The sequence below is a fragment of the Pseudorca crassidens genome, chromosome 2 (assembly GCF_039906515.1).
Source record: "Pseudorca crassidens isolate mPseCra1 chromosome 2, mPseCra1.hap1, whole genome shotgun sequence".
NCBI lineage: Eukaryota > Metazoa > Chordata > Mammalia > Artiodactyla > Delphinidae > Pseudorca > Pseudorca crassidens.
In genome coordinates, this window is record NC_090297.1 from 73,909,721 (window position 1) to 73,935,895 (window position 26,175).

Below are 26,175 nucleotides of genomic sequence, written 5' to 3' on the forward strand. Positions count from 1 at the left end.
ATATAAAAGGAACAACAGAAAAAGGAATATGGAGGAAACAAACATTGTAGGGAGGACATTAAAAAAAAAAAAAAAAACTCTCAGTAATATCCCCAGAAAGGCAAGAGAAGATGAAGCCACAACAGGATGAAATTTTTTTAAAAAGCAGGGTGGGACTAGAAAGAGTTCTTGGAAATTAGAAAGAAGATCACAGAAATGAGGGAAAAATCACAGAAGATTTGAGCAAAGTAACACAGAAATACTCTTCAAAAAGAAAGAAAATTGGAAGAGCAGTCCAGATGGGAAGAAATCATCAATTAAGTAATTCAAGAAAAATTCCAGGAATGAAGGACAGGAGTTTTCAGAAGGAAAGAGCAAAGAATAGATCCTAAGAGCTTCCAGAGAGAAAAAAAATCACCAAGTATCAAGAATCAGAATGTCATCAGATTTCTCAACAGCAACATCTAAAGCTCAAAGACAATGAAACAATGTGTTTGAAATTCTGAAAGAATATGCTTTCCACATAAAATTCTGCAGAATTATCAATCAAATGGGAAAGTCATGTAAAATTTCAAAATATTGACCTATCATATACTCCAAATGGAGTGTCTAGGCCCTTCCCCCAGAGATTCTGGTTCACTAAGTCTAGATGGGGGCTGTGAATGTGAATTTGAAACAAGAGCCCCCAATGACTGTGATGCAGGTGGTTGTGGTATATAATCTGAGAGTCACTGCCATAATTAGTGATTTTATAATCTCTCCAAAGTACAGCTTTTTGATTTTACATCTCACCACTATTTCAGAAGCCTTCCCCATTTAGTAGGGCAGTATTTCTTATTATGGGAGCTCACAGTTTTGTTTTGTTTTGTTTTTGAGGACCTGTGAATAGCTATGAACTCTCTCTCCAGAAAACAGCATATACATATTCATACAAATTTTGTGAACCAGTTTTTAGTTTATCTGTGGACCACTAGGGTGCTCTTAGGTATAAGGCTAAGAAGTGATGTTTTACATTTACATTCCTGGAGTGGCATTCACATTTCTTTTACTGCCACAATTCACTCATGCCCCATTTTTCAAAACCTCCTCAGTTCAGCTCCTTCCCATTCTCCTTACCTACTGCTATCTTATCACTCCTGCTTCTAACTCTGCATATAAAAGTATCGAATTTTCCTGAACCAAATCAGGATGACACTTGATACGAATGACAGAAAACTCGAGCAAAAAAAAGTGGGAATTTATTACCTTAAGGAACTGAACTTTCATGGGTAGATCTTCAGGACCCGGAGACGTTAATCATATCACTAGTTCTCAGTCTCATTCTCCATTTCTTGGCTCTGCTTTTGTCTGAGTTGGCTCTGTTATCGGGTAGATTTTCTCCTTATGGTGCAAAGATGGTTTCCAACATCACAGGCTTCCTGACATCTCCAGAGCCTCCCCTAACATTTGCAGGCCCCAGGGCAAGGGCACAAATGGAAGTCCACACACCTGAAGTTAATTTTTTTTTTTTTCCTAGAGATTTTATTTTTCAACAGGAAGCCAAAGTGAAATGAGTGCAAAACTGAGACTATAAGTCTCGATATAGTTTTCCACTGATTAGTATCTCATTTTCTGCCTACAAATCGGTTTAAGGACACTAAGTTTTAACTCACGAAGTTGCTGGGAGGATACAGTCTGACAGTTACTATCAACATCTTTTGGTAGTGTTTGTAAATGCTTGGCATTCTCGTTATTAGTAATGCAATGTTTTTGCATTCTTATCAGTAACATGTTTGTCATAGAATATTGTTGAGTTAACATTCTGAGAAGATCAAACAATATTCAGATTTTTATTATGTGCTGGTGAAAAATTAGAGAACACATTGCTTAGTGTTACACATAATTTTTGAGAGGGGGCCTATGCTTTCAACTAATTAACAACTTCCATATCACGTCAGGTTATTTGGGTACACAGAAGTGATTTTTTTTTTAACCCACAGCAATTGCGGTAAATTGGCTCCCAAACTGATCACGAGAGACTTCATTTATTCTTGTGTTGTTATGAGGTGAAGATGTATTAGGCCCGAAGTTTGTATGTTAGGGTTATTGCAGTGTTATTGAATTGTATGAAATGACTAAATTTCTCAGTTATTTAGCTTGAAAAAATACAATTCAAATATTGTAAAAATGAGACTCCACAGTGAATCCCCACAGTAAGGAGAATGGTCCACTTATTTCTACATGGAAATCCCCAGCTGTCACACTACATCAATGATCTGACATATAATCTGACTTCCACTGAGCTGGAATGTGCTTTAAAGATCAGGTCTCTGGACAAAGAATTTTAGCTTAAGTGGGTTATGCAACAAAAATGCCCAAACCTAGAGCACTGTTTTAGTGTTGACAGAAATAGCTTCTCTTGAAATAGCAGACAGGAAGAAGAAAAATGGAAGATTTTAAGCCCAAAGTCTTTTGCCTAAGCACATTTTCTAATGTTTCTGCCCGCATTTCATTAAAAGCTGGATAAAGGAATAGGGGTGGGGATAGAACCACATCATCTACTTTCTTAGAAGGTGCATACTGGAGTCCCACAGGCAAATTTATTTGGCCTACACTTTAGAAATTTGGGAAATGCCGTATTATAAAAAAAATCCAGATTTCTGGCTTCTCTCAAGAAATGGAACCTTTGGCCACAGTGGGCCTGTATTCATACGGGGGGAAAGCAGGCTGGATTTGAGAATCAGCTACTCTCTACACACGCTCTATGATTTTCCGTTCCTTACCACCCTGAACGTCTTACACCACATTTACTCTACCTGCCTCAACCCTCAGGCATTGCGATTCCTGCAGTTTATGAAATGGATGAACGGGTCTTTTCCTTTTTCCTTTAATGATGGGCACATCTCTTTGTTAAAGGAAGAGGGTCGGGGGATGGAGAACTAGTGGCCGGTTTTACTTCCGAACAGTCCTAAATCTGCCATTTTCAGCAATCTGACCCTAACCTACTTTTTCCGAATGGCCCAAAGTATAAAACTAAGTATCAAAGGATGGCCCTTGTAGTTGCAGCTCTATCACAAGTCAGCCATGTGACCTTGGGCAAGTCCATTAAGCCCTCTTGGCCAAAGGTGATGGAAGGTCTCTAAACGGACTTAATACCTGTTCTGAATACTTCACAGGGCTGTTGCACAGCACACACGAGATTTTGAAAGCACTCGTAAGTCATTTATAAACCACCAAACGCTCCCTAGCACAAGCGTCTGCGACACCAGGGCTTTAGAAGCTGGATTACTGGAACCCGCTTTGGTTCCACTGGGCTCCCACCTCCCACGTGAGCAGAAGAAGATCCTCAGGGGAGAAGCTCTGGAAAAGCAGCTTAGAAATGCAGTGAGAAGTCCCTTAGCAGGGGTAAAGTTGTTGGTGGCATTTTCAAGCCCCCAGAGTGGCATACCAACTCCTAGCCTAGTCCCTGGGCCACCTTCCTTCTGGAAAACCCAGACCCCAGAAACCAGGCCTGAACGCTCCTAACCAGGACCCTAGACCAGGGATCCCAGACCTCACCCTCCTCCAAGTCTAAACATTTCAGTTATAGCCAAGCCAACAGACTCTTCTCTATCTTGAAAAATATACTTCATAGTGACTAAATAGATAAATTTATCTGTGTGTGTAAGGCTATAGTTTTGAGTTTTTTTAATTTACTTATTTATTTATTTATTTTGGCTGCGTTGGGTCTTTGTTGCTGAGTGTGGCTTTCTCCCGTTGCAGCGAGAGGGGTCTACTCTTTGTTGCGGTGCTCCGGGTTCTCATTGCAGTGGCTTCTCTTGTTGCGGAGCACGGGCTCTAGGCGCACAGGCTCAGCAGTTGCGGCACACAGGCCCAGCTGCTCCGCAGCGAGATCTTCCCAGACCAGGTCCCCTACATTGGCAACCAGGGAAGTCCGAGGCTATAGTTTTTATAACGGAATATCAATGAACTATTAAGATGATTACACTTATTATTACAAAGATATTAATTATTTGTTTGGATTTTTTGTGTTTTTTATTATTCCATTAAATTTGTTTATCTTGTCTCTATTTCAGCAAAATCATGCTGTTATAATCAAGATTTTCACATAATTTCTGGTCTGTTGAGCGTAATGATCTTAAAGATTCAAAATAAGTGTAGTAAGTTGTATTCAGAACACATGAAATTTTAATATATATATTTAAAAAGTAGATTAAAGTCAATGTTAAACAAAAATTTAAATTATTTTATGCTTCTAAAAAGTTATTTTTATTCTAAAATAGTCAACATTTTATATTAAAATGTAAAAGCAAAATACAAAATACTTAATGAACGTAACATTTTTAGACTACTTTTATGTTTGCAGAAAAATTGAGCAGAAAATACAGAGTTCCATATACCACCTGTCCCTACACAAAACTACTAGAGCTAATCAATGAATCTGATAAAGTTGCAGGATACAAAATTAATGCACCAGAATCTCTTGCATTCCTATACACTAATGATGAAAAATCTGAAAGAGAAATTAAGGAAACACTCCCATTTACCATTGCAACAAAAAGAATAAAATATCTAGGAATAAACCTACCTAAGGAGACAAAAGACCTGTATGCAGAAAATTATAAGACACTGATGAAAGAAATTAAAGATGATATAAATAGATGGAAAGATATACCATGTTCTTGGATTGGAAGAATCAATATTGTGAAAATGACTCTACTACCCAAAGCAATCTACAGATTCAATGCAATCCCTATCAAAATACCACTGGCATTTTTCACAGAACTAGAACAAAAAATTTCACAATTTGTATGGAAACACAAGAGACCCCAAATAGCCAAAGCAATCTTGAGGAAGAAAAACGGAGCTGGAGGAATCAGGCTCCCTGACTTCAGACTATACTACAAAGCTACAGTAATCAAGACAGTATGGTACTGGCACAAAAACAGAAATATAGCTCAATGGAACAGGATAGAAAGCCCAGAGGTAAACCCACGCACATATGGTCCCCTTATCTTTGATAAAGGAGGCAGGAATGTACAGTGGAGAAAGGACAGCCTCTTCAATAAGTGGTGCTGGGAAAACTGGACACGTACATGTAAAAGTATGAGATTATATCACTTCCTAACACCATACACAAAAATAAGCTCAAAATGGATTAAAGACCTAAATGTAAGGCCGGACACTATAAAACTTTTAGAGGAAAACATAGGCAGAACACTCTATGACATACATCACAGCAAGATCCTTTTTGACCCACCTCCTAGAGAAATGAAAATAAAAATAAACAAATGGGACCTAATGAAACTTAAAATCTTTTGCACAGCAAAGGAAACCATAAAAAAGTTGAAAAGACAACCCTCAGAATGGGAGAAAATATTTGCAAATGAAGCAACTGACAAAGGATTAATCTCCAAAATTTATAAGCAGCTCATGCAGCTCAATAACAAAAAAACAAGTAACCCAATCCAAAAATGGGCAGAAGACCTAAATAGACATTTTTCCAAAGAAGATATACAGACTGCCAACAAACACATGAAAGAATGCTCAACATCATGAATCATTAGAGAAATGCAAATCAAAACTACAATGAGATATCATCTCATACCAGTCAGAATGGCCATCATCAAAAAATCTACAAACAATAAATGCTGGAGAGGGTGTGGAGAAAAGGGAACCCTCTTGCACTGTTGGTGGGAATGTAAATTGATACAGCCACTGTGGAGAACAGTATGGAGGTTCCTTAAAAAACTACAAATAGAATTACCATATGACGCAGCAATCCCACTACTGGGCATATACCCTGAGAAAACTGTAATTCAAAAAGAGTCATGTACCAAAATGTTCATTGCAGCTCTATTTACAATAACCCAGAGATGGAAACAACCTAAGTGTCCATCATCAGATGAATGGATAAAGAAGATGTGGCACATATATACAATGGAATATTACTCAGCCATAAAAAGAAACGAAATTGAGCTATTTGTAAGAATCTGTCATACAGAGTGAAGTAAGTCAGAAAGAGAAAGACAAATACCATATGCTAACACATATATATGGAATTTAAGAAAAAAAAAGTCATGAAGAACCTAGGGGTAAGACAGGAATAAAGACACAGACCTTCTAGAGAATGGGCTTGAGGATATGGGGAGGGGGAAGGGTAAGCTGTGACAAAGCGAGAGAGAGGCATGGACATATATACACTACCAAAGGTAAGGTAGATAGCTAGTGGGAAGCAGCCGCATAGCACAGGGAGATCAGCTCGGTGCTTTGTGATCGCCTGGAGGCGTGGGATAGGGAGGGTGGGAGGGAGGGAGACGCAAGAGGGAAGAGATATGGGAACATATGTATATGTATAACTGATTCACTTTGCTATAAAGCAGAAACTAACACACCATTGTAAAGCAATTATACTCCAATAAATATGTGAAAAAAAAACAAAAAGAAAATCTACAAACAACAGATGCTGGAGAGGGTGTGGAGATAGGGGAACCCTCTTGCACTGTTTGTGGGAATGTAAATTGATACAGCCACTATAGAGAACAGTATGGAAGTTCCTTAAAAAACTAAAAATAGAATTACCATATGATCCAGAGGTCCAGAAGACCTCAGACCTCCCAAAAGGCAAGAAACTCCCCATGTACCTGGGTAGGGCAAAAGAAAAAAGTAAAAACAGAGACAAAAGAATAGGGACGGGACCTGCACCAGTGAGAGGGAGCTGTGAAGGAGGAAAGGTTTCCACACACTAGGAAGCCCCTTCACAGGTGGAGACTGTGGGTGGCGGAGGGGGGGGGGGAGTTTTGAAGCCATGGAGGAGAGCGCAGCAACAGGGATGCAGAGGGCAAAGCGGAGAGATTCCCGCACAGAGGATCGGTGCCGACCAGCACTCACCAGCCCGAGAGGCTTGTCTTCTCCCCGGCCGGGGCGGGTGGGGGCTGGGAGCTGAGGCTCAGGCTTCGGAGGTCGGATCCTAGGGAGAGGACGGGCGGCATGAACAAGCCTGAAGGGGGCTAGTGCGCCACAGCTACCCAGGAGGGAGTCCGGGAGAAAGTCTGGAGCTGCCGAAGAGGCAAGAGACTTTTCCTTGTCTCTTTGTTTCCTGGTGCGCGAGGAGAGGGGATTAAGAGCACCGCTTAAAGGAGCTCCAGAGACAGGCGTGAGCCACAGCTATGAGCGTGGACCCCAGAGACGGGCATGAGATGCTAAGGCTGCTGCTGCAGCCACCAAGAAGCCTGTGTGCAAGCACAGGTCACTCTCCACACCTCCCCTCCCGGGAGCCTGTGCAGCCCAGCACTGCCAGGGTCCCAGGATCCAGGGGCAACTTCCCCGGGAGAACGCACGGCACGCCTCAGGCTGCTGCAACGTCACACCGGCCTCTGCCGCCTCAGGCTCTCCCTGCATCCATGCCCCTCCCTCCCCCTGGCCTGAGTGAGCCAGAGCCCCCAAATCAGCTGCTCCTTTAACCCCACCCTGTCTGCGCGAAGAACAGATGCCCTCAGGTGACCTACACGCAGAGGCGGGGCCAAATCCAAAGCTAAACCCCAGGAGCTGTGCAAACAAAGAAGAGAAAGGGAAATTTCTCCCAGCAGCCTCAGGAGCAGTGGACTAAACCTTCACAATCAACTTGATGTACCCTGCATCTGTGGAATACATGAATAGACAACGAGTCATCCCAAATTGAAGAGGTGGACTTTGGGAGCAATGATATATATACATTTTTCCCTTTTTCTCTTTCTGTGAGTGTGTATGTGTATGCTTCCGTGTGTGATTTTGCCTGTATAGCTTTGCTTTTACCATTTGCCTTAGGGTTTTGTCTGTCCGTTTTTGTTTGTTTGTTTTTAGTATAGTTTTTAGCACTTGTTAACATTGGTGGATTTGTTTTTTTGTGTGGTTGATCTCTTCTTTCTTTTAAAAAAAATTTAATTTTTTTAATAATTATTTTTTATTTTAATAACTTTATTTCATTTTATTTTATCTTTTTCTTTCTTTCTTTCTTTCTCCCTTTTATTCTGAGCCGTGTGGATGACAGGCTCTTGGTACTCCAGCCAGGGGTCAGGCATGTGCCTCTGAGGTGGGAGAGCCAAGTTCAACACATTGGTCCACCAGAGACCTCCCAGCTCCACATAATATCAAGCAGCGAAAATCTCCCAGAGATCTCTATCTCAATGCCAAGACCCAGCTCCACTCAGCAACCAGCACGCTACAGTGCTGGACACCCTATACCAAACAACTAGCAACACAGGAACACAACCCCACCCTTTAGCAGACAGGTTGCCTAAAATTATAATAAGGTCACAGACACCCCAAAACACACCAACAGACGTGGACCTGCCCACCAGAAAGACAAGATCCAGCCTCATCCACCAGAACACAAGCACTAGTCCCCTCCACCAGGAAGCCTACACAACCCACGGAACCAACCTTAGCCACTGGGGTCTGACACCAAAAACAACAGGAACTATGAACCTGCAGCCTGCGAAAAGGAGACCCCCAAACACAGTAAGTTAAGCAAAATGAGAAGACAGAGAAACACACAGCAGGTGAAGGAGCAAGGTAAAAACCCACCAGACCTAACAAATGAAGAGGAAATAGGCAGTCTACCTGAAAAAGAATTCAGAATAATGATAGTAAGCATGATCCAAAATCTTGGAAATAGAATGGAGAAAATACAAGAAATGTTTAACAAGGACCTAGGACTAAAGAGCAAACAAACAATGATGAACAACACAATAAATGAAATTACAAATTCTCTAGAAGGGATAAATAGCAGAATAACTGAGGCAGAAGAATGGATAAGTGACCTGGAAGATAAAATAGTGGAAATAACTACTGGAGAGCAGAATAAAGAAAAAAGAATGAAAAGAATTTAGGACAGTCTCGGAGACCTCTGGGACAACATTAAATGCACCAACATTCGAATTATAGGGGTCCCAGAAGAAGAAGAGAAAGAGAAAGGAACTGAGAAAATATTTGAAGAGATTATAGTTGAAAACTTCCCTAATATGGGAAAGGAAATAGTTAATCAAGTCCAGGAAGCACAGAGAGTGCCATACAGGATAAATCCAAGGAGAAACACACCAAGACATATATTAAACTATCAAAAATTAAATACAAAGAAAAAATATTAAAAGCAGCAAGGGAAAAACAACACATAACATACAAGGGAATCCCCATAAGGTTAACAGCTGATCTTTCAGCAGAAACTCTGCAAGCCGGAAGGGAGTGGCAGGACATATTTAAAGTGATGAAAGGGAAAAACCTACAACCAAGATTACTCTACTCAGCAAGGATCTCATTCAGATTTGATGGAGAAATTAAAACCTTTACAGACAAGCAAAAGCTGAGAATTCAGCACTACCAAACCACCTTTACAACAAATGCTAAGGGAACTTCTGTCAGCAGGAAACACAAGAGAAGGAAAAGACCTACAATAACAAACTGAAAACAATTAAGAAAATGGTATTAGGAACAAACATATCGAAAATTACCTTAAATGTAAATGGATTAAATGCTCCAACCAAAAGACATAGACTAGCTGAATGGATACAAAAACAAGACCCGTATATATGCTGTATATAAGAGACGCACTTCAGACCTAGGGACACATACAGACTAAAAGTGAGGGGATGGAAAAACATATTCCATTCAAATGGAAACCAAAAGAAAGCTGGAGTAGCAATTCTCATATCAGACAAAATAGACTTTAAAACAAAGACTATTACAAGAGAAAAAGAAGGACACTACATAATGATCAAGGGGTCAATCCAACAAGAAGATGTAACAATTGTAAGTATTTATGCACCCAACACAGGAGCACCTCAATACATAAGGCAAATACTAACAGCCATAAAAGGGGAAATCAACAGTAACACAATCATAGTAGGAGACTTTAACACCCCACTTTCACCAATGCACAGATCATCCAAAATGAAAATAAATAAGGAAACACAAGCTTTAAATGATATATTAAACAAGATGGACTTAATTGATATTTATAGGACATTCCATCCAAAAACAACAGAATACACTTTCTTCTCAAGCACTCATGGAATATTCCCCAGGATAGATCATATCTTGGGTCACAAATGAAGCCTTGGTAAATTTAAGACAATTGAAATTGTATCAAATATCTTTTCTGACCACAATGCTATGAGACTAGATATCAAATACAGGAAAAAATCTGTAAAAACTACAAACACATGGAAGCTAAACAATACACTACTTAATAACTAAGAGAATACTGAAGAAATCAAAGAGGAAATCAAAAAATACCTAGAAACAAATGAAAATGAAAATACGACAACCCAAAACCTGTGGGATGAATCAAAAGCAGTTCTAAGAGGGAAATTTATCGCAATACAATCCTACCTTAAGAAACAAGAAACATCTCAAATAAACAACCTAACCTTACACCTAAAGTAATTAGAGAAAGAACAAAAAACCCCCAAAGTTAGCAGAAGGAAAGAAATCATAAAGATCAGATCAGAAATAAATGAAAAAGAAATGAAGGAAACGCTAGCAAAGATCAATAAAACTAAAAGCTGTTCTTTGAGAAGATAAACAAAATTGATTAGCCAGACTCATCAAGAAAAAAAGGGGGAAGACTCAAATCAATAGAATTAGAAATGAAAAAGGAGAAGTAACAACTGACACTGCAGAAATACAAAGAATCATGAGAGATTACTACAAGCAAATCTATGCCAATAAAATGGACAACCTGGAAGAAATGGACTAATTCTTACAAATTCACAACCTTCCAAGACTGAGCCAGGAAGAAATCGAAAATATGAACAGACCAATCACAAGTAATGAAATTGAAACTGTGATTTAAAATCTTCCAATAAACCAAAGCCCAGGACCAGATGGCTTCACAGGCGAATTAAACATTTAGAGAAGAGCTAACACCTATCCTTTTCAAACTCTTCCAGTGTATAGCACAGGGGGGAACACTCCCAAACTCATTCTATGAGGCCACCATCACCCTGTTACCAAAACCAGACAAAGCTGTTACAAAGAAAGAAAACTACAGGCCAATATCACTGATGAAAATAGATGCAAAAATCCTGAACAAAATACTAGCATACAGAATCCAACAACACATTAAAAGGATCATACACCATGATCAACTGCAGTTTATCCCAGGATTGCAAGGATTCCTCAGTATACGGAAATCAATCAATCTGATACACCATATTAACAAATTGAATGAGAGAAACCATATGATCATCTCAATAGATGCAGAGAAACCTTTTGCTAAAATTCAACACCGATTTATGATAAAAACACTCCAGAAACTAGGCATAGATGTAACTTACCTCAACATAATAAAGGCCATATATGACAAACCCACAGCCAACATCATCCTCAATGGTGAAAAACTGAAACATTTTCCACTAAGACCAGGAACAAGACAAAGTTGCTCAGTCTCACCACTATTTTTCAACATAGTTTTGGAAGTTTTAGCTACAGCAATCAGAGAAAAAAAAAGAAATAAAAGGAATCCAAATCAGAAAAGAAGAAGTAAAGCTGTCATTGTTTGCAGATGACATGATACTATACATAGAGAATGCTAAAGAAGCTACCAGAAAACTACTAGAGCTAATCAATGAATTTGGTAAAGTTTCAGGATACAAAATTAATGCCCAGAAATCTCTTGCATTCCTATACACTAATGATGAAAAATCCAAAAGTGAAATTAAGAATATTCCCATTTACCATTGCAACAAAAAGAATAAAATGCCTAGGAATAAACCTACCTAAGGAGATAAAAGACCTGTTTGCAGAAAATTATAAGACACTGATAAAAGAAATTAAAGATGATACAAATAGATGGAGAGATATACCATGGTCTTGGATTGGAAGAATCAGCATTGTGAAAATGACTATTTTACCCAAAGCAATCTATGGATTTAGTGCAATCCCTATTAAACTACCACTGGCATTTTTCACAGAACTAGAACAAAAAATTTCACAATTTGTATGGAAACACAAAAGACCCCAAATAGCCAAAGCAATCTTGAAGAAAAACAGAGCTGGAGGAATCACGGTCCCTGACTTCAGACTATACTACAAAGCTACAGTAATCAAGACAATATGGTACTGGCACAGAAACAGAAATATAGATCAATGGAACAGGATAGAAAGCCCAGAGGTAAACCCACGCACATATGGTAAACTTATCTTTGATAAAGGGAGCAAGAATATACAATGGAGAAAAGACAGCCTCTTCAATAAGTGGTGCTGGGAAAACTGGACAGCTACATGTAAAACAATGAAATTAGAACACTCCTTAACACCATACAAAAAAATAAACTCAAAATGGATTAAAGACCTAAATGTAAGGCCAGACACTATAAAACTCTTAGAGGAAAACATAGGCAGAACACTCTCTGACATACATCACAGCATTTTATTTCTCCTAGAGAAATAAAACCAAAAATGAACAAATGGGACCTAATGAAACTTAAAAGCTTTTGCACAGCAAAGGAAACCATAAAGAAGACCAAAAGACAACCCTCAGAATGGGAGAAAATATTTGCAAATGAAGCAACTGACAAAGGGCTAATCTCCAAAATTTACAAGCAGCTCATGCAGCTCAATATCAGAAAAACAAACAACCCAATCCAAAAATGGGCAGAAGACCTAAATAGACATTTCTCCAAAGAAGATATAGAGATTGCCAACAAACACATGAAAGAATACTCAACATCATTAATCATTAGAGAAATGCAAATCAAAACTACAATGAGATATCATCTCATACCAGTCAGAATGGCCATCATGAAAAAATCTACAAACAATAAATGCTGGAGAGGGTGTTGGTGGGAATGTAAATTGGTACAGCCACTTTGGAGAACAGTATGGAGTTTCCTTAAAAAAGTAAAAATAGAACTACCATATGACCCAGCAATCCCACTACTGGGCATATACCCTGAGAAAACCACAATTCAAAAAGAGTCATGTACCACAATGTTCATTGCAGCTGTATTTACAATAGCCAGGAAATGGAAGCAACCCAAGTGTCCATCAACAGAGGAATGGATAAAGAAGATGTGGCATATATATACAATGAAGTATTATTCAGCCATAAAAAGAAATGATTTTGAGTTATTTGTAGTGAGGTGGATGGACCTAGAGTCTGTCAGAGTGAAGTAAGTCAGAAAGAGAAAAACAAACACTGTATGCTAACACATATATATGGAATCTAAAAAAAAAAAAAAAAATGGTCATGAAGAACCTAGGGGCAACACGGGAATAAAGATGCAGACCTACTAGAGAATGGACTTGAGGACACGGGGAGGGGAAAGGGTAAGCTGGGACAAAATGAGAGTGGCATGGACACATATACACTACCAAATGTAAAATAGATAGCTAGTGGGAAGCAGCCGCATAGCACAGGGAGATCAGCTTGGTGCTTTGTGACCACCTAGAGGGGTGGGATATGGAGGGTGGGAGGGAGGGAGCTGCAGGAGGGAAGAGATGTGGAGATATATGTATATGTGTAACTGATTCACTTTGTTATAAAGCAGAAAGTAACACAAAATTGGAAAGCAATTATACTCCAATAAAGATGTTAAAAATTTTAAAAATGTAATTTATCCAATCCTGGCTTATAGCTTGGTTTTTTCTCCCTCATGTTCCTTTCCAGTGCAAGAAAAAGATTACCATAAGTTGTTCTGGCATGAACAAGAACTAGACAGCAATGGCATTAGTTTACTTTCCTTAAATCCCATCTCTATTGCCTAGGTGATCCTAGCCAGAGCTTGCTTTCTTCATCAATGAAAGATGTGTTCCTTTCAGAATTAGAATTTACTGGAGGAATAAGACCTGTCTTATATTTGGGGGACAATATGAATTTAAATTGGTAGGTTTCTGGTAGAATCTTTAAACTAAGGCAAATAAACTAGTAAGTATGATATCTTTGCATAAAATAGAACTCTACACTGCTGTAATTTTAAGTGGGGAAGCAGAGCCCAAGACATCACAAATCAAGTAAAATTTTAAAATAGTCTCCAGTTGATAAGTGAAGCTTCATTAAATGCCATCTAACGAAAACTAAAATAGGATGTAAAGGGAAGCAATTAAAATGATCATTTGAAGAATTCTGAAAGCAGGCAGACTCAATTTGAAAAGCATTGGAATGGGGGAAAAAAGCAATGGAATCATATACAGAATGGTTAGCCTAATTTAGCCCAGATTTATTTGATAAAGTTCCATTGGTCATCTTCATAAGGTTTACCTTACCAAATGGTGGTTATTAACAAAATTATAGGGTCGGAAACAGGTCCCATTTAAATTACCTAGAAAGTGAATAATAGCCAAATGACCAAAAGGCTCTTTAGTATGGATTTTTTAAAATGACACTTTTAATTATTAATAACATTATTTGTGATCATGTTGATATTAATGATATAATCATTAATAGCAACAATATAAATAATTATTTTTAATTGCATGTTCCTGTTTACAAAACACTTTAATATAAATAGATTATATATACTATATTTATAATATATTTGTATATTATCTCATTAAAACATGTCCAGTGAATAATTACAGAATTAGATCATAGTATCTATCTAGTATATTCCAAATAGATTTTGGAAGCCCAGTCCTTAAACCTGGTGGCATGATTACTACCAACTGTAATCCCTTTCCTTTGGGAAGATGCCAAAGAATTCCCTATTTCCCCCCTCACTCTCACTGCTGCCAAGGATGGTTTTGCTTAATTGGCTCTGTGCTTAGTGCTGCTGAGGCTGTATTTGCCCCCTTGAGTGCATCGCTGCTGTTGCTGCTCTTACTTCCACCTACTGCTTATTTTGCCCAAAATAATTTGTTTGTTGGGCTTTGCTTTCTTTCTGTTTAATTCCAAGAGTGTTTTTCGTCTTGCTGCAGCCGAGGAGATGCTGAGGCTGCCACGGCTGTGACTTTGCTACTGAGGGTCTTCTTGTGGGAAAGCTGAACCCTGGTCCTCACTGGGGCACTGCCTATGCTGCCCCTATGCTGTGTTTGCTCTTTGTTTGGAGGTCCATGTCCCAGTTTTTGTCTTGCTCTTTCCAGAATATGTCACAGAAAATGTTAACATTTTCGATAGAGACTTGGATGGGATTTTCCTCCAGCCTCAGTTGAATTTCAGTCATTGTCATGTTTGGAGATGCATGCTTATGTCGGCCAAGCTTGGTTTTAGTTTTATGCTGTAAGTAAAACTGAAATTTATGATGATGATGATGTTGATTAATAAACAGGCCGCAGAGCAGAGTAAGAGCTCAAGTTCTGTAATAATAGACAGCTGAGTTCAAATCTCAGTTCTGCCCAGTTCTAATCATTTGACCATGAGATTCTTAATTAACTCTCTGAATTTTTTTTTCTCCTCTATGAAACAGACAACAGTAGCATTATTCTCCTAGGGCACTATGAGAATCCCATGAAAGAAAGGAAGTGCATGTAAAACACTTTGTTTACTACTTGACGCATAGTAATAGTAATTTTCATTACTGGAGTATTATATTCTACACACAACTAATAGTGTGTTTTTGTACATACAAATATTACATAAGTTTTGGTTTCATAATTAAATGAATAAATTAATATTATTAACATATGGTACCTCTAAAATCTTGTTGAATGAAATTGTAAAATTTAAAATTTGCATATCCTTTTTTTAAAGAACAAAATATTATTAGTTGATAAAACTCTGGAAGGTTGATGCCATCAGAGCTAATAGGAAAGATTTCTGGCCTAGAAAAAATTTCCTCTGATAGATCTTAAAATGAAGCAAATGCAATTGTCCCTCTGGGTGGAAAAATCAAACACAAATAATGATTTGTACATAAGAACTTAAAGAGGAATAAAAATAAAATTCATCAATATTCATTTATTGATTCATTTGTATATACTATTTAGTAAATATATATTGAATATTACAATTGTCCTAAGCTTATTCTATAGTAATCTAATTAATCTAATTATTTTCTGGTATTGAAATGGCTGCATTGGGCTGAGGCATGGAAAAGGGCTGTGGGACTTGGGGGTCAGAAGAAGCCCATCCTAGGGCTTCCCTGGTGGCGCAGTGGTTGAGAATCTGCCTGCCAATGCAGGGGGCACGGGTTTGAGCCCTGGTCTGGGAAGATCCCACATGCCGCGGAGCAACTAGGCCCGTGAGCCACAGCTACTGAGCCTGCGCGTCTGGAGCCTGTGCTCCGCAACAAGAGAGGCCGCGATAGTGAGAGGCCCGCGCACAGCGATGAAGAGGGGCCCCCGCTTGCCACAACTAGAGAAAGCCCTCACACAGAAACAAAGACCCAACACAGCCATAAATTAATTAATTAATTAATTTTTTTTAAAAAAAAGCCCATCCTAGGGCTCAGCATCTGCTCATAGGATGCCTGGGACTGCAGTCAAATGCAGAAGTGGCTACTTGTTTTGGGCCTTCTTTGCTGGACCCACTCATCTTCCTGACCTCTAGATGCTGCAGTGTCCCAGGGCTCAATCTTTGACTTCTTTTCCTCTCAATCCACACTTGCTTTTTGAGTGATTTTATCCAGTCCCATGACACTGAATACAATCTATATGCTTATGATTCCTAACTTTATATCTTCACCCTCATAACTCACCTGAGCACATTTAATTTGCACATTTAATGGCCTACTCCGTATTTCCATCTGGGGGTTCAAGAGGTATCTCAAGCTCACCCTGTTGAAATAGAGCCCCTGATTTACATCCCATACCTGGTCCTGTTCCAGTGTTCCCCATCTTAGTAAGTAATCCCTTATCCAATCACCAAATTACTCAGGCCAAAGACCTCTCTGTCTCTCCCTGTCTCTCTCTCTCTCTCTCTCTCTCTCTCTCTCTCTCATACCATATCTAACCCATCATCTATAAACTCTCCTCCCAATCATTTCTCACCTCCTCCACCAATACCTTAGTCCAAATAACTATCATCTTTTTGTGTGTCCACTATAGTAGCCCCCATTTGAATATCTGCTTCTAGAGGCCCTAGGTCTCTGCCTTCTGCCTGTCACTGAGCTTCAGTCTTCGCTTGCTAATTCAGTGGCCTTCTTTCTAGTCTTTATCTCAACCTTGTTCTTGCTTCAGGGTCCCTGCATTTGCTATTCCCTCTTCTTGGAACACTCTTATGCAAGCTTCTTGTGGCTTTTTCCATCACTTGTTTCAGGTCTCTGCTCATCTGTCACCTCCTCATCTATCCATTCCATAGTTGTGGAATGGATAAATGACTGTCTCTACTTCCCTCCCACCTGGGGAACATGGTATCATGGACAGGTTGAAGATCGGATCCTTGACTTTTTGACAATATTTACTGAGCTCTTACATTCAAGGCACAAAGCTGGAAGGTTTTTTTCTTTATGTTCTTTATCATATTTAATCTATAAACCCTACAAAGTAGGTATTCTTATTGTCATTATTATTATCTCCTATTTTACAGATGAGGAAACTGAACTCAGCAAGGTTTAATAATTCAACCGAGACAGCTAGCAAGAGATAGATAGTGTTGGGAAGGGTAGTTATGCAGTTTGTTGATGCTTGCACAGCTGCCAAAGTGTGCCTTGGGCCTAGAACATTTCCTTACATGGAGATGAGGAGCCCTCACAGCCTATGTTGGGTGTATCACCTTGTTTGGGAATATAATGTTCCTGTTCTGAGTTTAAAGTGTACTTCTTTGTTCTGCTTCAAGTGTATGCATCACACGGGACCTGGCTAAACACATTGCTCTATCTGTTTGGTCTTGGTGAGGAGGAAACAGGGTCCTTCACTGGCAACACAGAGGGGTGCTGGCAGACCATCTTCCAGCATCAGCTACACAGCAAGACCCACTGGCCTTGGGGAACTGACACTATTGAAGCAAAGCATTGCTCCATCCAGTGTCTGTGTGAGTCATGTCTTTCGTGGTGACCCCAACACCTGCAAACGGTGCAGTGGGTTGACATCTTGGGACAGCTGCTCCTGGTGGGAGGCATTGTCATCTCTTTGCTATCTTCCATGCAGGGCCCTCCTCCCTGGTGGTGGTAACAGGTGTTAGTTGCTCTACTCTCAGTAACTCTAAGCTAATTATCTCCAATTTCAAAGTGCTACTCTTTTTTTTTAAATTTATTTTATTCAAGTATAGTTGATTTACAATGTTGTGTTAATTTCTGCTGTACAGCAAAGTGGCTCAGTTACATATACACACACATATGTATTATTTTTCATATTTTTCTCCATTATGGTTTATCACAGGATACTGAATACAGTTCCCTGTGCTATACAGTAGCACCTTGTTGTTTTATCCATTCTCTATATAATAGCTTGCATCTGCTAATCCCAAACTCCCAATACATCCATCCCCCAACCCCTTCTTCCCCTTGGCAACCACAAGTCTGTTCTGATGTCTGGGTGTCTGTTTCATAGATAAGTTCATTCGTGTCATATTTTAGATTCCACATATAGGTGATATCATATGGTATTTGTCTTTCTCTTTCTGACTTACTTGACTAAGTATGATAATCTCTAGTTGCATCCATGTCACTGCAAATGACATTATTTCATTCTTTTTTTATGGCTGAGTAATATCATTGTTTATATGTACCTCAAAGTGCTACTCTTAAGCATTATTCCATGTTCTCTCCCCACCCTTCTTCTAAGTGCAGTTGCTTCTCCTTATTTGTGGTAGTTGTTTTATAAAGTCACCACAAACACTGAATTAGCAAATAGTAAATCATTGCTCTTAGAGGAAATATAGGGTTAAGTTCCTGCAAGCCTCTGGTCACAACATTTTCTTCAATAAATCAATATATAACCTTGTTTTATGTGTGTTTCTGTTTAGACTCCTTTTTTAATATACAGTTGATTTGTTAACATTAAAATAATAGCCAATATCATTATACCTCAGGCCAGAATGAAGTTTATCTACACACATATTTTCTCTGTAAGGCAGTTCACAGCCTTCTTGTGTTCAGGAACATTAGATGACACTTCAGCACTATGATTTGGTCCATTTTGAATAGCAAAATCAACAACATACAGCACAAAAGTGCAAAAAAAGTGGTACTAAATAGACCATGGAAAGGATACAGTGTGAGAAATGATACAGGATAGGAGAGCATCACCTTGTTTGACCTCAGCTGGGGATGTGCACATCAGGCAACTCAAATTTTTCACACATGTTTGTGAATGACTGTGAAAGCACTGGGTGTGCTGATTTTGGTGTAACAAACACATTTTAGTGTGTATGTGAATTCACAAATGCAGAATTTGCAAGTAGTAAGGATCAAGTGACTGTAAATGCTTCTTAACTACTTCAGGTTTACAGATTTCTTTAAGAATTTGATAAAAGTTTCTAACCAGAAGAATGCACTGTTCACATATACACACAAATCTTACATGAAATTCACTTGTGAATTCCAAAGAACCCCAGGTTAAAACTCCTGTCCTCATGCATTTTGTCTGATTCATCTTCATGGAATTTCTTTGAAGTTGGTAGGGACAGAACATAGAGTGATGAGCTCATTTGCCCCGGTTACATCACTGACAGCAATTACATAATTGCCCAGGATTACATAAATAGCATCCCCAGGCAGCCAGAGAGACTGTTACTGAACCAAATTGGTCTGCTCACCCAACACACAGCAAAGCCAATCTACTGACATCAGGTTGTGGTGAAGGAAAATACAGGGCACCAAGTGTTTATTACAGGGCACCAAGTGAAGAATACAGGTAGCTAATGCCCCAAAGACCCGAACTCCCTGATGACTTTTAGGAATAGGTTTTTAAAGACAAAGTGAGGGGAGTGACATTTGTGGGGAACGTAATCAGCTCATGCACAATTTTCTGATTATTGGGTGGTGAGGTAACCAGGTGAGACCACAGGGGTTAACATTATCAATCTTCAGGCTCCAGCTCATCTGGGGGGTATATGTTCTCAGGGTCACGATTCTTCATCTGGTTAGGATATGGTTTCTCTAAAACAACTGAGGAATGTGTATTAGACTTTACCTTTACCTGAGACAGAACTGGGAGTGCTTGGGGGATGACTTGTTTAAGCTACGGTTATTTCCCTGCCTGACTGTGCTATCTTTGTCTCTGTACTACTTACCTGCACCAGGAAGGCCTCCACATAGGTCTCCTCTATTTCAAGACCACTCCTGGAAATTGAAGTGCTATTTTCAGGGAACTTGCCTTTATTATGAGGTGGTCTCTTAAACATCTCTACTTTGGGACTCATCATCATCATTCTTGTGTGCAGTTGTCCCACCCTTACAAGTGGACAACTGCATAAGTTTTAAAGTGGCCTGATATCCAACTTTTATGTCAGATTCAGTCTTTTCAATTTTGTAATCTGTAAGAACTACACACCCAACACAGGCTTTAGCAAATAATCACTCTCTGAACTTTCTTATGTTTCTGCTGATGGAGGGTGGGGTGATGCAGAGGAGACTAACAAAAAAAAAATTTACTCTATTTTTGAGGTCCATTTTATCTTTTTTATTTTTTGTGTTTTTTTTTTGTTTGCAGTCCATTTTAAAAGCTGGTTTCCTTTCCTAATTTTTTCTTGCCCATGTGAATAGTTTGATGGATTTCTATTCCCTGGAAATAAACCATGCCAGTGGAACCAAGTCATCTCATCCCTAAAATAAGGGACTAAGTTTAGAGTTTCCAGTGTCTCTTTTGTTCTAACATCCCATGGTTGTCTGATTCTATCTCAGAAGGATTCTGGAAGGCAGAAAGAGGCCAACCAACCAGGATTAAACATGTTCTTCAGAATGTTTGCACTTTAGCAATTAAATATGAAAACATTCTCAATCTCTTACCAAGTTTCACAAGAACAGTGAGAGAATTAATTTCCAAAAATATTGAGAAAAGTAGAGATTTAAGAAATGAAATACTAAGGTTTTATATAATGATGCATATTTCATGCAAAAAATGAAATATTTTGAAACCAAATATCCATGTGAATGACTTTCTAAGAGCAAAATAAAAAGTAACCTTTTTGCCAGAATCAGAACCTTTGGGGGGCATCACTACAGCAGACACACATTGCTGCATTGAATATATTTTGGAGATGACAATGTTATAAGCATCTTGAGAGATAACAAGTGTGACTTTTTAAAAACAGTAGCAATATCAATGAGTACAATATACGATCAAGCTTCTTTTCTCTAGAAGTTAATTCTACTGATTAGAAAGGATCATACAGAATATAATTTTGAATGCTGTCAGGAAATAGAAGTTTTCTATAAATCCAATTTCTGAAGACAGCATATACTGTACAACTGTGTATTCAGGGATGAGGGGGAGAATCTCATTCACTCACATAGTACCAGATATTTTTGTTAATTCTATGTTCTACGACTTGATTCTATGTCACTTTGTAGCAGTAAACAAATCATACTTAAGAATGGTAAAATCTTAAAAATAGGATAATGAAGTCAGCTGGAGCCTTGGCTGAACAGCTTGCAAGATTTCATTAGAGCTGTTTTAGAGATAACCTCCCTCAACTGGCACCATCCCTCTCCTACCAGTGTAAGATAAGGATCTTGAAAAAATAGGGAGAAGAGTTTGAGAAGGATAGGTGTTAGCTCTTTGGAAGACCTAAATAGACATTTCTCCAAAGAAGATATACAGATTGCCAACAAACACGTGAAAGGATGCTCAACATCACTAATCATTAGAGAAATGCAAATCAGAACTACAATGAGGTATCACCTCACACTGGTCAGAATGGCCATCACCAAAAAATCTACAAACAATAAATGCTGGAGAGGGTGTGGAGAAAAGGGAAACCTCTTGCACTGTTGGTGGGAATGTAAATTGATACAGCCACTATGGAGAACAGTATGGAGGTTCCTTAAAAAAGTAAAAATAGAACTACCATACTACCCAACAATCCCACTACTGGGCATATACCCTGAGAAAACCATAATTCAAAGAGCCATGTACCACATGTTCATTGCAGCTCTATTTACAATAGCCAGAACATGGAAGCAACCCAAGTGTCCATCGACAGATGAATGGATAAAGATGTGGCACATATATACAATGGAATATTACTCAGCCATAAAAAGAAATGAAATTAAGTTATTTGTAGTGAGGTGGATGGACCTAGAGTCTGTCATACAGAGTGAAGTAAATCAGAAAGAGAAAAACAAATACCATATGCTAACACATATATATGGAATCTTAAAAAAAAAGTTCTGATGAACCTGGGGCAGGACAGGAATAAAGACTCAGACATAAACAGTGGACTTGAGGACATGGGGAGAGGGGGAAGTGTAAGCTGGGACGAAGTGAGAGAGTAGCATTGACATACATACACTACCAAATGTAAAATAGATAGCTAGTGGGAAGCAGCTGCATAGCACAGGGAGATCAGTTTGGTGCTTTGTGACCACCTAGAGGGGTGGGATAGGGAGGGTGGGAGGGAGGCACAAGAGGGAGGGTATATGGGGATATATGTATATGTATAGCTGATTCACTTAGTTACACAGCAGAAACTAACACACCCTTGTAAAGCAATTATACTCCAATAAAGATGTTAAAAATAATAATAATAAATAAAATAAAATAAAAATAGGGAGAGAGCCCCTGAGATTACAAGCATTCTTGTAATGCTGGAGAAAGTCACCAGTTGGCACAGTGTAGAAGTCCCCACACCCACATGATAATGGGATTGTCTATGGAAACATCGGAAGACCCTAACTGAAACTTTCTCCACTTTGGTTAGTCCAAACAAAGAACACCCTTTCTGTCAGCACAAATAAGAGTCTAGACATCCTCAGAAAATATAGTTTCTTTAGCTATCACCAAATCTTCCCCTCTACCTGTTTCTTATAACCATTTCTTGACATCCACATGGACCTTCTTAATTCCTCATTCAAGTTTGTAGTACATAACAGATTCAATGATCTATCAGGTTATTATTTAACAAATCTATATTGAGTGTCTTCTACTTTCCAGGCACTCTGCTAGGCAGGGATGTAACAGTAAACAAAGCCAGTCCATCTATTATGGAGGTTGATCCAACAAGGGCTGGAAAGGGAGCCAGTACAACAGAGTCAGGGAGACACCACAGGAGAAGCACAGCAGGCTGGGCACACAGAAGAACACCAAATTCAGTCTTAGGTGGTCAGTGAAGGAAAAGAATATTAATAAACATCTCTTAAATAGTGTTCACTGTATGCCAGACATCATTCCAAGTGCTTTATACCACTGTTTAATTCATTTGAGGATTTCAATGATGCTAAGTGAAGAGCCAACTTGCAAAGTGAGGAGAGAGGTCACTGGAGCATTCCAGGCAAAAAGAACAGCAGGTGCAAAGGCCCAGAGGTAAGAGAGCATGAAAGAGAAATAGATACAGTGGTGCCCCGGAAGCAGCTCATGCCAGCTCACCAGATCTAACTGTTAAGTATTCAGGAATTTTGTAAGCTAGTAACTGTTGGTAGCTCAAAATTGGCCACAACAGAAGTATTTATATTATGGAAGATCGCAAATCAATCAGCATTGTTTTCGTGTTTTGTTTTATGTATTTTTTGAGAACCATTTATCAGTGCATCACTGATCCTGAGGTACAGGAAATAATAACCTGAAATTCTTTGTTTGCATGTTTATCTTGGCATCAAATTCTATGCGCAAAGTTATTTGCATTTTTTAATGGAGTTCAAGGTCATTTTGTTGACAGACATGATTACAATGGTGTGCCATCATCTTCAAAACAGAAAAAAGATGGCATGTTAAAATATCATATGAACATCATTTACATTTCACTGGCATTTTGACCCAATTTAAACTGAACAACGAGATCCCTACATTGTATCTCAAATATACGTAACATCTTCTATCTCAGTAGCTTAAGCTAATCTAGCCCTCTCAAATTATAAAACCCCTCTTGTTGTCATGATGCATAGATAATAGCAATTTTTACATCCAGATGAGATGTAGAGTCTATGCATAAAGCACAATGATCTTAAAACTCTTAGGAAATCATTTAGGGCAAGGAGGAAAATGCCCCCAATTCTCCTCACCATGAAGTAACATTAAAATGCACATCCAAGGCAGATGGAAGCAGCCCTGAGAGGAAGAAGCTTTTGCTGATCAAGAGCAATGTTTTAAGTTTAACTGAGGAAAAAAAACACTGTCTAAAAGTGGCAACATTCAGTAGCAAAGAAATGCTGTGTTTCTCGTGAATATCTCTGTTCACGCATTGCTGAGACCTAGAATATGACGAGGGGGTGTAAGCTTTGCTGCAGGGGAAACCCTGAAACGTAGAAATCATATCGTCAAGCATGAAGAATGGCTGGGTCCAGAGCAAGCAGAAGCTTCTACCGAGAAGGGAGATCACTTTTTTCTGCTTTTCTGTGGCTTCCATGCTTTTCCCTGGGTCTGCAGCAAGTTCATACACCAGGTTATTTATGTGTTCATATATTTATTCAGACTTTTAAAAATTGCTGTGCAAATCCTCCACTCAAAATTCCCAGAAATACATTTATAGATTTTAAAAACAACTCACTGAAAGACAACATTTTTTGGCGGTATAGTTGATTTACAACATTATATTAGTTTTAGGTATACAACATAGTAATTCAGCGTTTTTATAGATTATACTTCATTTATAATTATTATAAAATATTGGCTGTATTTCCTGTGCTATACATTATCCTTGTAGTTTATTTATTTTATACATATTAGCTGTACCTCTTAACCCTCTACCCCTATCTTGCCCCCCCCCTTGCCTCTTCTCACTAGTAACCACTAGTGAGTTACTAGTTATAAGTCTGTCTGACTTATTTCACTTAGCATAATACCTTCCAGGTCCATCCATGTTGTTACAAATGGCAAAATTTCATTCTTTTATATGGCTGAGTAGTATTCCATTGTGTGTGTGTGTGTGTGTGTGTGTGTGTGTGTGTGTGTGTGTGTGTGTATACCATGTCTTCTTTATCCATTCATCTGTTGATGGACACTTGGGTTGCTTCCCTATCTTGGCTATTGTAAATAGTGCTGCTGTGAACATTGGGGTGCCTATACCTTTTGGAATTAGTGTTTTTGTTTTCTCCAGATATATACCCAAGAGTGGAATTGCTGGATCATATGTTAGGTCTATATTTAGTTGTTTGAGGAACCTCCATACTGTTTTCCATAGTGGCTGTACCAATTTACATTCCCTCCAACAATGTACAAGGGTTCCCTTTTCTTTACCTCCTTGCCAACATTTGTTATTTGTGGTCTTTTTGATGATGGCCATTCTGACATGTGTGAGGTGATATCATCATTTTGATTTGCATTTCTCTGATAATTAGTGGTGTTCAGTATCTTTTCATGTGCCTGTTGGCCATCTGTATGCTGAAAGACAACTTTTGTCTTGTCTACCATCTTTCCCATTCAGAGCTCACTGTTTTTTTTTTTAACAGGATCATTCTGGGAAGTCTTCCTGATGCCATCACAGCCTCTGCCTGAACCCCAACAGGAAGGTCCAAAGCAGCAGGTGCAAACCCAGACGGGGAAAACTGGTGGATTACTCTGTGTCCAGAAAAATGGAGCTCAAGGCCACGAACAGATATACCATCCCAGGGAACCTTGCTGTCTTCCCCTATCTGACTATGGGGCTGCTAGCTATTGGCTGGTTCTTCACTCGCTGGTACTTTGTTTATGAAGCCACCTCCACCAAGCACTCTCATGATATGTACAAAAAGCTTCTCATCTCCTTGGTGGCCTTGCTATTCATTGACTTTGGAGTTCTCTTCCTGTTACTCTGGGTTGGCACCTACATATGAGCTCCTAAGGGATCCAACCAGGTAGATTCATTGAATCTTGGTTTTTGTAAATTATTTTTTTTTAACTGTTGCTGGAAGTGTCCCACCTGCTGCTCACAGTAAAGGCAGATGTGGAAAGAGAAAGAAAGTAGAAAGAAAGAAAGAAGACAGGAAGAAGAAGAAGAAGAAGAGAAAGAAAGAAAGAAAGAAAAAGAGAGAGAGAGAGAGAGAAAGAAAGAAGAAAGAAAGAGGAGGAAGGGACGGAGGGAAGGAGGAAAGAAGGAAGGAAGGAATTAGGAAGGAAAGAAAGAAATCCTGAATAGGAACTTCAGAATAAGTTTGATGCTGGTAAGCTGCCCAGCATTGCCCCTGACCTTCAGAACTAGGACCACGTCATCCTCATAGCATTTACTCAGGGCCACAGCTGCAAAGTCATGGAAACCTGCAAAGCAAGCCCATCATCAGACAATAAAAA

At 39.0% G+C, this 26,175-nt stretch overlaps 1 protein-coding gene and 1 pseudogene across 1 annotated transcript in view; both read left to right on the forward strand.

Annotated features, from left to right (window-relative positions):
- SPATA1 (spermatogenesis associated 1) overlaps positions 1-25,395 on the forward strand; it is a gene marked incomplete at its 5' end in the record, with an annotated part of 69,781 nt that extends 44,386 nt beyond the window's left edge. Inside the window, 2 exon segments of the mRNA XM_067709876.1 lie at positions 23,179-23,277; positions 25,359-25,395. Coding sequence (XP_067565977.1) covers positions 23,179-23,199 — 21 coding nt within the window.
- LOC137218914 (transmembrane protein 258 pseudogene) overlaps positions 1-25,891 on the forward strand; it is a 44,591-nt pseudogene extending 18,700 nt beyond the window's left edge.
- Positions 25,892-26,175: the final 284 nt, after the last annotated feature.